Genomic DNA, 14,394 nt, shown 5'->3' with positions numbered 1-14,394 from the left:
AGCAGGAGTTAGTTTTTTGTCGAACAGGCTGCTGTTGTTTTTGGGTGGCTTTTAAAATTTGTGTTCGCATTCACGGAAGTGCTGGTGTGCATTTAAAACTTTTTTGCTCTCCCTGGTTGCTATTTTGATTCTAAATGAGGACTGGTGACTTTTACTTTTACTTTTACTAAGCTAGTATCTCCCTTCAACACTTTCTAAAAGCCTGTCCCACTGCTGATGGGCTGTGAGCAGTGGGAGGACAAGACTGAGTTTTGTCTTTTGTACGTAAGTCCAGGAAGTTTCTTGCATATAACTGATTTTCTATGTTTTCTTTGAGTTAATGGCTTCTACATAGGAAATGGCAATTGGTACGCTGGAATATTAGAATGCACCATTGCAGTTGAAGTGAACTCAGGTCAATAACTGTAGGAAATACAATAAACGCAGTGGCTACAGATGTTGGTCATCTACTTCTGGTGGACCTTTGTTTGGATGACCTACCTTGCAACCAGAGGGAAAATGAAGCATGGGGTAAGCTTGCAGGTTTTAAACTTGAATTGAAAAGTAAAAAAACTTGTGTCTTTTAAACAAACAATATGCATCCCACTTTGAAGATACTAGTGTGCAGAGATTTATGACTAGTGATTACAGATGGTGGTTTGACATCGTATAGTCCTGAAGAGATTAAAAATGGGAGTGGTTTAATACTCCTTCTAATGTCACAAATACCCCCCTCCCACCAGGATCCCTCTGTCACTGTGATTCTTGCTGGGGAGGTGTGGGAATTTTACCCTCTGGGTCAGTGCAGCAGCCTGAAAGGGAGATGTGATCGATGTGCCCTATTTCTTGGGAATGATCTCCTGGTTCCGTCAATTCTCTTGGGGCAAAGTTTAGGCTTGCCTTTTAAAGGAAATCTGACTTATCAATCCCCACATTTTTCCTAATCATTTTTGAGACATCTCTGTTAGCTCATGGCGAGACGCTAGTTAGAAATGTAACACAGACATGCCAGGGAACACGCGAGGCTAAAAGAGTGTTAACTTTATTGATGAACATGCGATTTGTGTTTATACAGATGCGAGTAAACAAAGAGAACAATAGCCATGCAATTGCCCGTATTCCAGAAATGGCTCTAACTTGGCTGATAAGGCACTCCCCTTCTATCCTCCCAACTAGCAACTACTCGCTGCAGGACAGCATCAAAACACCCTCATCCTTTCAAGAGGAAGGTGTTTTAACACTGCCTGACTTTGGCTAGTCCTCCTTTGCCTTTTTCGCAGGAGGTTCCAGTTGAGGAGATTTGTCACGACCCGTGTCCACCTTCTCGTTGGAACCTTCAGCTGGTTTTACTGTATTGTCCGTCTTAGGAGGAAGAGCCACTTCTACTTTCCGCTTGGCCTTGTCAGTCTTTGCTTTTGGCTTATCCTTCTCTTCTTCCTCCTTTTCAGACCCCAGTCTGAAAGCACTAGACTCTGTTTCCATAGGCTCATTTCTCACAGGGGTGGCATCGTCTCTGCTTGGGAGCCTGAAGACAGACTCCGCTGTAACACCTTCTGCTGCAGCTGCCTCTCTTGGTTTTCTCGCACCTTCCAACAACTCAGCATTTGGAAATCCTTCATTCCGGTGCTTTTTATCTTTATTGCCTTTCTTGTCTCCCAGTGGTTTTTCCACCTCTTTCTTTTTTGATGTTTCAGGATCTTTGATGCCACGGCTCTCCCTTCCACATGGTTTTTCAGGGTAATTTCCAGCTGTATGATGGTTTCTGTGCCTCTGCCCAGCAGGATAATCCTGCCTACGTCCCTGAGCACATGGCAAATTCTCTTGTGTGGTGCCAGGTGGACCAAACCTACCTGGAGAAAAGTCCTCTCTGTTTTGTGGAGGTGGAGGTTGACCGCCAACAGCATAGCCCTTGTAAAACTTCTCACTCCGGTGCCTAGAGTTCCCTCGCCGTTCTCTGTATCTTTCCTTTTCAAATGGATCACTCCAGTCACGGGATCTGCCCTCGTAAGCTTTCCTATCATATGGTGGAACCTCTCTGGACCTGTTAAAACACTCCCTTTCTCCTTCCCCTTGAGGTAGAGTCCGTTTAGTTGGAGACTGGCCCCTAAACACCGGAGACCTTGACCGTGAATGGTATCTTCTGTGCGGGGGTGACCTTAGCCTTGAATGGTGAGAGCCGCGTGACCTTGACCTGGAGCGATAGTTACGACTCTTCCCTTTGCCTCTTCTTGGATACGGCGGCGATCGCGGGGAGGAACGAGACTGGGAACGACTGAATGATCGAGAGTAGGAGTGAGTGGGGGAAGAACTGGATCTTGACTTGGTGTAGGTATACGAACTTCTACAGTAAGATGAAGCACTGCAGGGAGACTTGGACCTGAAAAAAAACCACACAGAAAAAGAAAGAAAAAAGGGTCACACTCCCCAACTTTTTTCCTCTCAAATTTGGTTTGCTTTGTTTGGTTTGGTTTGGTTTTTTTTTATCCTCTCTCCATGTGTTTATGTAATGATGCTGCTGCAAATTGAAGAACTTGTTAGCATGTAAAGTTTCTGCTTCCAAGTTTCTAGCCTGGCTTTCCACTTGATCCTATAATTATATTTAATTTTCGTATGTGATTACGGTTTCCCGAGAAAGTGTTGGTTTTTGGCAGTCCCCTTGTCAGTCCTGTGCTGATGTTTTATTTTAAATAATCTTAGTGCAAGCACAGATCCCTTTGTTAAAGGCAATTCAAAGTAAGCCATTTCAAAATTAATTACCGCTAGTGTTCCCCACAACTACCTGTGCGTACTTATTCATTGCAAATCAGCAGTTGCAGGAGTTACGTGTTACGGCCTCCTTTAACCAGTAGTAGTAGTACAGTTACCGGTAGTAATGCATTGAATTTCTGTGGGACACTTACAGTTCGCAGCCTGATCCGCCACCTGCTGAGCGAATTGTAGTGGCTCTCACTGGATGACCTGTTGCAGTGGGGAGGGAAAAAGAAAAAAATCCCATTCAGTTTATCTGAAGATAAGACTTTTAAAGGAATTCTAAAGTTAGCGTTACTTACCCGTTGTGGGTATTGATTGTCCTTGGGGGCCCAGACGACTCGGCAGTGCTGCTTGTCTTAGTAGCGGAACCTGACGGCCCTTGGCAAAAAACGGTTGGAAAGAGTTGGAAACGAAGCTCTGCTAAAAGACAAGGATCAGTGCCTATGCTGAAATCAAACTAACCTTCTCCTCCAACAACCCGCCGATTGGCTGAGAGGAAGGTTTAGAAAGGTTAGCGGCCGTCACCAGCGCGGCGGGAGGCCCGACAGTCAGGAGTGGTGGTGGAGGTGGTGGCGGTGGCGGCTGCTGCGGCTGCTGCTGCCGAGGGTAGCCAGTTCCATTTTGGAAGTTGTTCACAGCCTAGAGGCAGAAAAACACGGACAAAAAGGGGATAGGAAACTTCAGGAGGCACACAAACAAAAGGCTCCACAGAGGAACATCACTCGCCTGTTCCTGTAAATGCTATCAATCCTAAAATAAATCAGCAGGCAGGGGTAGGAACACATCGCATTAAGCGCCGGCATTAATGACTGGTAACTCAGGGTGTCTGTATTTAAAGCACTTCAGTGTCAACACCGAATTTGAAAGGGAGGCAATCACGTTAAAACTGTGACCTGAATTTGCCAGACTGTCTCTAAGGAGTTGTAAGCTTCTGTAACAAGGGATCATGCACTGGAGGAGTAAATGTAGCCTTGTCCAATTTAGCCCTGCTTCAGGAGCTGTCGATTCATGTTTTCTTCCCTTTCAGCTTTTCAGGAATAGACTTCTCTTACAAGCAGTTCATGGAAAAGCCATCACGTTACCTGGCGTAGGATCTTGTTGGCAGCTAAAGCATCAGGAGAAACATCGCTCTGATGACACGTTGGGCAGGTATGATCCTCAGAATCCAGTAACGCTGTTCTAATACCTGTGTGCAATTAGAGGCATCAAAATAGATTTTAGCCAAACTAAGGACATTTTTGGGGTTCTCATCAGTTAGAAAACCATGTATATGATTAATGGGTGAAGATGATCTTGAATTGGGAACATGAAGCTCAAGTTCAGTAGCCTAATAATTTTCTAGTATGCAGCCAATAACGGTACAGCTCTGATGTTTCACTCCTGTAACATCTGGAGGTGTGGAGTAGGCGGTGTCTTGATGTCTTGACTCAGCTTTTTTCCACTCTCTAGTACAGTGAGAAGTCACCAACCTCAGGGCTAGTGAATAAAAGAGACCTCAAAAACCCGTTAGCGGGTTTGAGTTCTGAAGGTTTCAGCCAACTCTCCCGTGGAGGAGAATGTGCATTAAATGCCCAAGTACCCGATTGCTGCAGACCACAGGAAGTCACCAGCGTTGGCTCTGTAATTTTGTAGGAGGGAAAGGGCTGTGGACAAACGAAATGCATTCGCTATCTAATAGTGTCATCACCGGCGCAGTTACGCCCTCTTCTCATACTCGTCCTTCCACGTGCGAAGGGGATTTAACGAGATACATAAAAAGGAGGAAAAAGCTTTCGGCCTTTCTTTTGCCCTTTATAGGAGAAGAGTCCTTTCCTATTCAGGCTGGGCTTAAGTACTACATAGAACCGGTGAGACAGTAATTTCCTGATCTCCTGTTTCTGCTTTCAGAGGATCAGAGGTGATGTTTTGAATTAACAGCCATGGGGTCACACTTACATTCGTCACAATAACTGTTTCCACAGCAGGGAATAACAGCTGCGTCGGTCATTATATCTTTACAAAGGGGACACAGGAGCTCATCTGGAATAGGCTCATCGGAGGGGGAGGAGGAGGCCGGCTCTTCCGGTAGAAAGGGAGGCTTTTCCTTCTTTCCTCTGGCATAAGCTTCCCTGGAGCGGGGTGGGGAAGGAGAGAGCAAAAAGTTAAAGGTGGGTCAAGGAGAACTTTTCCAAGCTTTGGCTTTTCTCAGGGGAAGAGAACAGGTGGAATTCTTCTCACTCCACATTAGCCTTCTAAAACGTAGGCCGCTAGTTGAAACTCCTTTTCTACAGCCACAGGATGAGAAGAGGGAGGGGGAACAATTTTCCTGCTGCAGACCTCTCCCATTCATTGGGTCAATGGAGAAATCAGCTCAGACTAGGCAAATAATTTTTTGACAGCTAGAAATCGTGTGAAATGAATCCCACCTCTCCTCTGTTGCCAGAGGGTAAAAGTAAATGGCAGGCTGAGGATCAAGTCAGTCTCCGAGTAATGAAGTTTTGGAAATGGAAGAAGTCTATGTTAGAGCTTCTACAAAAGGAGGTCCATGGCAGAACACCAGAAGTGCCACCGAGTGCATTTTAGAGCAGCCGCTCTTGTCAGCACACAGTAGTATTTTCTTAGTTTGTAGCAACAGGAGAACTGCAGCCTCTTTCACACAGGGGAGGTGATAAAAGTCAGAGGGGGAGGAAACCTCACTCCCACAGCAACTTGTTAACTTTTGCAAGGAGCCTTTGCAGCATCGGACAGAAGCAAAACGCGCTTTCAAAGAGAACGACTCCACTGCAAACACCTCGGAAACCTTTTGCAGAAATACTGATTCTTAGCACGCCACAAGTTTAACCAGCTTCCAGGGGCATGAACAGGAGGAGCGTCCTATTTTAGGGCCTTGGGATTAGAAAGTATCACAGGTGTTAAGGTTAAGATGCAATGCCAGTGCTTCCTCCCCCGTAACTAGAGGTGCTGGCCCACTCGGCTGCATTGCCGCCCAGGCATTGACGCACGGTTCCTCTCCTTCGCTCCTGGGTCAGTCCCGTTAGTCCCATACTTACGCATTAATAATTGGTATGGCATATTTTCCCGTGCTGGTCAGCATAGCACCCTTTGTGTTGGGATCTTTCACCTCCACCATGAAACTCCTTGGAATGCCCGTGCTCCTCCTAATTCTGGGAACAGGCTCAAAAGACTTGTCCTGGCAGGAAAAGAAATGCAGGCGTATCTCAAGACCCACACTTAAAACGACATCTCCGTGACTGTTGTTAAATGGCAGGGACGCTCAGCCAGAGGCTTGTGTCATTACACCAGGCAGATATCCAATAGATGGGGCCAGCAGAAACATCCTGGTTTTGTACGAAATACTAAAAGCTGTGAAGTGTCTTTAGAAAGGGTTCAAACCCAAAATAAATTTCCAGTCATATTGAAATACAGAAAAATATGCATGAAAGTTGACAGAGAAAGATCTCTGGCTATGTTTGTTGTGATGGCCTGGAAAAAAGAAAATTTTGCCTTGATAATTGCAGGTGTCCCTTGAATTTTGAAGGGCTTTGCAACTTTGCCATGTAACCTCTCTATTTCACCCCAAGAGAAACACGTCTTAATATGCGTGTTCATGTGTCTGTTACCTCACTGCCAAGGTAAAAAACAAAACCGAAGTAACACCAGAAGTCCCCCCCCAACCTTACCCCGTTTGTTGGGCAGTTCTTTATATAGTGGCCAGGTTTTCCACAACGAAAGCAAGTATATGATGGCGGAGGTAGACCCAGGCTGTTCTTCATGTAACTAGAAGGTTTTTGGGAGAAAAAGAAAAAGGGGTGCATGTATCTCTCTTGTTAAAACAACCATCTCTAGCATTCCTCCGTAATCGTTGGGGAACAGATCTGGCGTTATCAACACTTACTTGATTGGATCATATGCACGGCAAGACTGTATCATCATCGCTTTTATTTTGTCTTCTTCGGAAGCGCTGGCTTCAGCCAGACTGGCAGTCTGTGTAACAGGCCGTTAGTCGACACACACGTTAGAAACACTTTAGAGCCCCTGCTAACTTCTTCGTGTTAAGTGAGCTAACTACGGTAAGCAAAACCTGCAGGTTTCTCCAGCTGGCCGTGTCCTTTTACCATGCAAATTGTAATACAAGCCTTACGCAGAACTAGATCTTCATATGAAGGAAACCAGCTGATTTCTTGGTTTTTGAAGTACTATTTGTTCAAACGTTTTAATTACACACTAGTGCAGATACCAGCAGGGTCTAAGGGAGGGACTGTACATTCTTTGGACCGTCCAGCACCAAGCCTTCAGATCAGCCACTCCTGTCTTTGCTTTTAGGTGCATTCCTTCGCAAGAGCAACCAACTACTTTCAGCATTTTATTAAATGGTTGTTTCCTATACACAGTTTTTCCTCAACTGTAACATAATGCAGATCGACACCTATGAAATCATTTCCATTAACCGTGACAGAAAACTTCACAGACACTTGACTGATTTGCTTGAACCCAAGAGATGTACAAGACACATCCAAAACCCACAAAACATTTCTAGGGATAGGCGAAAGTTCAAATATGGCATTTCGTACATAGCAGTAATAAACCAGAGGACTTTTTACAACACATTGACTCCCTGCTGAGCCAGTCTGCGCTAAAGAGGGTAGAGTAAGTCACAGTTTTGAGCTGCTCTGAGGTGTTGTTCCTGTATTGTTCTGAAATACTTCAATGTTCTCAAAAGCTTCAATGTGTGCACCTCTTGGACGGCTTCTCACATTTTAGAGTAAAACTTCACCTAAGTTTACAGAACCAAGGACACGTTTAGGGACAGCACGAATGCAGACCAGTTTCTTCTGGTGGCTACCTTCCAAATGAATTATTTTTTCCAATATTTTTGCCACGTGTCCACAATTTCATGTCTGTGGTGAGAGAGGGAAGAAGTGGCTAGTGGGGAGAGCTTTCTCTGTCTTGGGAATGAACTCCAGCCTTTCTTTACAGAAGAAAGAACAAGCTCCTCTGCCTTAGGCCCTGCCTTCTCTGAGCTTTGTAACTTTAAAGCCCAGGCACTGAATTGGCTAGCACTACGCCTTCTCACAAGGCGCAATGACTAGTGCTTTCCCAGCCAAAGTTACACATTCCCGGGCAAAAACCGCCAGCAGCTCCACAGCAAAACGCGGCGTGGCAGGAGTTCCAGAAGGTCACCTCCGCCAGCATGCCACACACACGCGTGGGTGTGTTCCTAGACACGGTTAGGGACATAATCACAGCGTACACAGTCTGCGTTCAAGGAAATCAGATTGTGTTGCCCACTGTATCTATACGACAGCTGATGAAATTGTGCAGCGGTCAAAGAATGGATCTGCAGCTCTGAGGACTAGAAATTCAGAAATAGCCCTGCAATTGTCCGTGTTCCAGGCACGCCTCTAATTTGGCTGCTCCACACCCCCTGGAATGTCCGTCCCTTACAGCCAGTGACATGCTTCTGTAAAAATAGCGCTCCTCCCCAAAGCAGAACTAACGGAATGTATGAAACAGGGCAAACAGCCTCTGAAGTGCTTCTCCTTTGTGTCTTGAAGATGAGCACTAGTGCAACGTGACGTTGGTGCTGGTAAGGTTCTCCCCTTCTATCTCCCCAAAGTGGCAACTGCTCTTTACAGGAGAGGATCAAAGCATACACACATTTTAAGGTTAACATAAATACTTGACATTATTAAGAATTAAAGTAAAGCATTGTTCGCATTACAACAGTTATACAGCTCTGGATCACAGTGCAAGATTTAAAAATATGAAGCAAACACTTCTTTTTTTTTTTTTTTTTTGAAGTATTTGGTAAGAATATAGATATACCTGAATAAGCTGGGACAGAGAAGCAGATGCAGAGGAGTCATCCATCTGTTCACAAAAAATTAAACACATATTCAAGTTGTACAGTCCAAACATAGCAATAGTTAACCTCTACCGTAGTCTGAAAGTCTGCACGATGCGCTCCGAGTGTGACTGCAAGAGGCATTTCCGACCTCGTGTCATTTGCATTTGCTCAAGGCAAAGTCCAAAGCTACGCCAGCTTAAGAGTGCCCGTGCGGTTAATGAGAAGAAACTAGACTAACCAGACCCGCTTGAGATCAGCTTGTTGCTCCAGAGTATCTCAGAGAGGGAACCTTGTCAAATGGGTCAGGAAGGGTAACTGATGTACTGTTCAGCACGTTTGCCCAACGGCCACCTTCCACGGCCCTCCAGCCCTGGGTCTTTTTTTGTTTCCTTTATATTTCTACTGAAGTATTTCCTGCCAGTCCCTCCAACCAGTCAGTTAGAACCAACATCTCCATGAAACTTGTTTGCCACCCTAAGGCAATACTGCAGAAGAACTGGGGAGGGGCGGGGACACGACTCGACAACCAACAACCCCCAAATAATCCAAAATCCAGAATCGACAGTCAATGTATGAACTGCCATTTCAAACGGAAGACTAATCAGAAACTAAAGAGAACTAAAGAAACTGAACAGAAGACTAAATCAAAATCCAGGCTATTACCAGTCAAGCATTTCCTTCTGTTACTTATTTATATTTCAGCAGCAGAAGGACAGTGTTTTCCAGCCTGATGAAAAATGCCCCACAAAGGCCCCAGGCTCTAACCTTGCGCCAAAATTTGCACACTGGGTTTCAGGTATTTTCATTTGCAGACAAGCTATTAGATGAAGCTGCTGCATCAGAGAAAGCGGGAAGAGCAAATGCAGAACTTTAGAATACCACTTTGTGTAGCAACGATATTTACATTCAGGGCAATCTGTTAAAGACATTCATGTACTTGGAGGAGCCCAAACAATATCACTGCAAATAAACAGTTCCAGGAACAAATACCCAGGTATTCAAAGGCACGGAAAGGACTCGTTTAGATGCCCAGAACTGTCCTCAGAACGTAGGGCGTATGTCAGTTTTAGTTTTTGTTTGAACCCCCACGTCAAAGCCAGAAACAGTACCAAGTTTAACAACAATGGTTTCTCGGTGTTTTTTATGAACGTTTTCAAAAACCGTTGGGCAAAGCAAGCAAAAACCGAAGCTAAGTGGTACAAGGTGAAAATGGCAAAAATACACTCCGGAGCATTTTCATTGCAAGAAACACAAAGCGCACAAGCAGCTACGCCAACAGACACGTTACTAGCTGTAGACAGACAGATGGAGAGCACGGCACCACGTCCAGTTGTGCAAACCTTGAACCTACATCGCCTATAACCAATCGTACCTTATCTGTACAACACAAAGCCATTCAGGAAATAGCCTCGCATATTCAGGATGAAATACAATGCGTGACTGGGCACAAATACCAATAGTCCCATTAGAACTGTGCAAATGATGGCATTACGCAGTTCTTACTATGCTGAATCAAATCCATTGTCTTTGCAGCATAGGCTATGTTTTACTGGAAGAAATTATATGAAGCTACTGTTTGGAAAATTTCATACAAGGCTACGTTGTTCAGAATTCAGTGCAGTGTGCAGAAAAAGGTGTGACCCTGTGCTTTTACATACTGCTTTTGGTGTTCCGCTCACTGGCTCCATTCGACTTCTGGAAGGAGAAAGAAAGGAAGGTGATCAGAGCTTAAAATAGAGCACTTGTGCCCCACATCAAGCAGTGAAACAGGTTATAAAACCTGCCCATCAGGACATTGTTCGGATAATCTAGTGAATGTGGCCATCTATTCATACACATAAACTGTTCTCATTCTCAAATTCTCACATTCAGTGCAACTAAAAAAAAAATACCCAAATCCCAAAATGACCACAACAATCCTGTAGGCAGGATCACGTTTGAGTAGCTGTAATCTCAACCAATACACCCCAGATCTGGGGCCTCAGAGTACCTGCCATACCCTGCCTCCTCCCGCAAATGCGGGAAATAGCCAAACACTGACAATCGGGCTCCTCTGGGATGGGAACAAATTCTAAGCGTACACTACGGTGCGTATCTGTCTTTACTCTGAAAGCAATACAAGCAAGCCCATAGCATAAGGCATCTCTCCACCTGGAGGAACCAGCATCTACAGCTCGGGTCTCAGAACAATCAAGCCCAAGAACAAACCCAACAGAATCATCTTAGAAGTTACCGTTGTTGGAGCCTGAAGCCCATGTCCCAGCAGGCCTAAAAAGGTCAGTCTGCTTTGGGACAGGTCCATTGAAACCTACCCCAGGACAACAAAAACTAACAGCCGCTTTAACAAGGGAGATGCAGTTGGAACGCCACTGGTAAACTAATATCCATTAAACCAGTGACCTCACTGAACCCCCTAGCAAAGACTACACCGCTTTACGGATACTCACGTAACAGAGGTTCTGCTGGTAGCTTTAACTCCTCCAGCAGGGATCCTTCTGACAATTACCGAGGAGTTCCTCGGAATCAGGGCGTCATCATCTGTGTATTCTGAAAACAACATCAGTACAGAAAAAAGCAGTAGTCAGTTTGTAAGAACGTATATCAGTATGTCATTACACAGCACTTCAGAGAATCCCTTTACAGAGAGAAAAGCAACCTTTTATAGGTAACACCGACTTTTATCGTCTCAACACACTCAACAAATGCAGATCAAATTAAAAGGAGGCACAGGCTTTTTGAAGGCACTTCTGCCTTTGCAGAACATGACTCCATGGGCAGATATTCCACTGATATTTAAAATCCTGTTTTCTTTTCGCTTAGGTTAGCATTGCTTCTGTTACTAGATCTCCATTATGGAAAGTTACAGTCCCAGAACTGTAAAAGGTTAGAGTGCTCAGAAAATCTGAGCAAGTCGGCCATCTTCACTCAAGCTCCACTTTGTTCTTTCCAAGATCAGGTCAACATTTAGTCAGGGCTCCTGCACGGGCAAGGTTATAAAAGAACAGTACTCTGTGTGCACGTGTAAGGATTCCAGAGATGGGAAGCACAAAAACACCCCCCAAAAGTGCCCCATCCCCCCTCACTGGGGCAGGATGGGGCAGCTCACACACTGGCATCGCAGGGCCACCCATACTGGCTGCATCCCTTCCCCTTGGGCAGGAAATTCAGCTCCCTGCAAAAACAATGCTTGGGAAGGGAAATTGTGGGCATGGGAAACCATTGGGATAGGAAACCATCACGGGTCTGAGAAATCACCGTGGGGATGGGAAAACCTCACCGGGTTGAGAAATGAGCATTGAGGACAGGAAACCATCAGCAGGATGGGACGTCATTGAGACGGGCAGTTGCTGTGGCATGAGAAATGAAACCCTGGCAGGGCTGGCTGAGGCAGGTGCTGGTGGAATGATCGCCATGGGGACAGAACCCCAGAACACTCTTTGCCCCAGACAAACCCCACACTGACCCGCCGCCATGGCAGGTACAGCAGCAGGCTCCTGCTCCTCGTGGTGCTCCTGCCCTCCGGGTAACCCCCCAAGGGGCTCTGCCCACCAGTAGCTCACCCCACCACCCCGCTTTGCTTCCCCCAACAGAGAGGTTCCCTCTGCAGCTGCCGACGGCATCGGAGGTGTCCGACATGCGCTTCACCACCACGGCCATGCCGCCACCGGTCAGTGCCTGTGTGCTGCCCTCTGCCCCAGGGCTGCCGGTGTCCGGTGAGCCTGCCCGGCTCCACACCGTCACCTACCAGCGGGGCCAGCCCACCGTCTGGCAGGTGGTGCCAGGGCCCCTGGGGGCGCCGGGGCAGGTGGTGCAGGGCCCCTGCGGGTTGTCGCTTTCCGCAGTGGTGCAGGTCCCCGCTGGGGTGCAACTCCCTACTGGGGTGCTGCTCCCCCCTGCAATGCAGCTCCCCGCCGGGGTGCAGCTCCGCACTGGTCCCCGAGGCCCCGCGCCCGCCGCCCCCACGCACCTTCTTTGGTCTGGGCGTTGGAGATCTGCAGGTCGCTCCTGGTCGCCTTCAGCTTCTCGCGGCCCATGATCTGGCGCTTGAGGTCGCGCAGGGTGATGTGGAGGCCGCTGAAGGTGACCGTATCATAGTTCAGCCTGGAGAAGAACTTGTAGTGGACACAGGACATGGTCGGGGCCAGGCGGTGCCTGCTCTGGGATGGCGTCTACTGCAGCACGCGGTGTCATGGTCCTCTTATATGCTCAGCACATTATGAAGAAAGACCTGCATCATGTGGGTGTGGCAGCCCCGCCCTCGTTGCCCTAATGCCGAGTGGCCCTTAGGGGAGGGGGTTCCAGCAGCCCCGCTGTCCTGTCACCCCCCAGGTCTGTCGCTGCCCGGTGTCCTGTCACACCCCGAGGTCTGCGCTGTCCCTCCCGCCACCCCCTGGGCCTTCGCCACCCAGCGTCACCTCCCATCAGCCCCGGGGCCCGCGCTGGCTCTCCCAACAGCCCTGGGCCCATCACCGCCCCATGTCCTCTCACCCCCACGCCTCTCACCGCCCGCTCTCCCTCCTGTCACCCCCCCAGGCTGACACCACCCACTGCTCCCTCCTGTCGGCAGAGAGCCAGGGCAAGACAGCCTGGGGAAGAGGCAGCGGTTTGAGTGTATCTTGTTGCATTTATGGAAGGTTCCGCCAAAGAAGGCAATGACCATTTACGGTTATTGCCATAACCCAACGTAATTCCCCACAGTGGCACATCCGCACTTGCTTGAACTCTGGAGGGGAGGACAAGGAAGTAAGGAATGAACCCTTAGCCTTAGGAGGTGCCCCAGGACACTATTTCTTGCTTTCTCCACCACCACAGCTGCTGCTGCAACAGCCTCAGTCCATGAAATCAGGCCCTGAGTTACGAGGTCTAGTTCTCCTGAGGAACATGCTGCGCCTTGCTGACCTTTTGGGGCCAACCGGCTGTCCCTCCTGTTCAGGGAAATCTGATAGAAACTGATTGTTGTAGCCTGGCAGGGCTAACGCGGGAGCTTCCACGACTTCTTGCTCTAGATCTTTCAGTGCCTTCTGGGTTTCCAGAGCCAGGAAACCCTTCTGAGTTCAGGGCTGCCCTCTATATCCAAGGGATGGTTATTGTTGCTCTTGGTGTCTCTTTGCTTCTCCTGTTAATGGTGCGTGGGAAGCGTAGGTTTTAATACGGTAGCCTTGCTTATAAGCCTGTGGTGGAATAGGGATTATACATATTCAGCCCATAATCTGGCCATCGCCACAGGGCAAACTACAGCAGCAGGGGCAAACAAGCCCCACTGTTGGCTATGCACTCAAAGCCCACCCGCTACCTGAAACCAACTCTCCCGGGTGTCTGTCGTGTTGAATTCTCAGTGGTACAAGGACAGGCATCTACGTGATGAGTTTTCACTGAAGAAAGGAAGGATACCGCCCTTGCACCAAGAAGGGTTTGTCGCTAGTCTGAAGGGAGAGCCCTGCCTGTGCTTGGAGAGCAAAGCTGTTGACAAGCTTACTCACTCTGTAGGGGCTGGGAACTGGAAATGCCAATAGAGCCTTCAAATTAATAGGATGGGTGGACGTGGACCATTCAGCCCTTAGGACCATACAGACAAAAAGGGGAGCCTTATGCCTGGAACGTTCCATAGATCTTTTCCTAGGCCTAAAGGCAGTGGGTATTCCTCCACAGATTCTTTCTAAGCCTTGCTATATACCACATCTGCTGAATGTGGAAGGGAGATTTTCCAGAAGACCTTACATAGGACCTACTCCAATAAGCCATCACGCTGTAGATTTCTTCCTGGATGGAGTCTATTGGGATCAGCAGACTCTGAGGCAATTCACAGATAGATTAACTTGATAGGCTGCAGGAAGGCA

At 47.5% G+C, this 14,394-nt stretch overlaps 1 protein-coding gene across 1 annotated transcript; it reads right to left on the bottom strand.

The window, feature by feature from the left end:
• Window positions 1-1,233: 1,233 nt before the first annotated feature.
• LOC135311337 (E3 ubiquitin-protein ligase RBBP6-like) lies at window positions 1,234-12,713 on the bottom strand. Its single transcript, XM_064440462.1, has 12 exons — window positions 12,525-12,713; window positions 11,005-11,104; window positions 10,216-10,252; window positions 8,536-8,580; window positions 6,605-6,693; window positions 6,390-6,486; window positions 5,760-5,899; window positions 4,666-4,838; window positions 3,813-3,916; window positions 3,193-3,369; window positions 2,930-2,937; window positions 1,234-2,356 (listed from the first exon to the last, which is right to left on the bottom strand). Exons 1-12 carry the CDS (start codon window positions 12,688-12,690, stop codon window positions 1,234-1,236), a joined length of 2,259 nt encoding a protein of 752 aa, XP_064296532.1. The 5' UTR covers window positions 12,691-12,713.
• Window positions 12,714-14,394: the final 1,681 nt, after the last annotated feature.

This window comes from Phalacrocorax carbo, unplaced genomic scaffold (genome assembly GCF_963921805.1).
Source record: "Phalacrocorax carbo unplaced genomic scaffold, bPhaCar2.1 SCAFFOLD_36, whole genome shotgun sequence".
In the NCBI taxonomy this organism is placed as follows: domain Eukaryota; kingdom Metazoa; phylum Chordata; class Aves; order Suliformes; family Phalacrocoracidae; genus Phalacrocorax; species Phalacrocorax carbo.
The sequence above is the reverse complement of the archived record's forward strand: the minus strand, read 5'-3'. Positions and strand labels throughout refer to the sequence as shown.

Excerpts from the sequence above, each read along its gene's own strand:
- LOC135311337 (XM_064440462.1), bottom strand. The coding sequence starts at position 12,690 with ATGTCCTGTGTCCACTACAAGTTCTTCTCCAGGCTGAACTATGATACG. Across the intron at positions 4,839-5,759 it reads GCCATACCAATTATTAATGC|GGAAGCTTATGCCAGAGGAA; the intron begins GTAAGTATGGGA and ends ACCCCGCTCCAG. Across the intron at positions 3,917-4,665 it reads AAACAGTTATTGTGACGAAT|GTATTAGAACAGCGTTACTG; the intron begins GTAAGTGTGACC and ends AATTGCACACAG.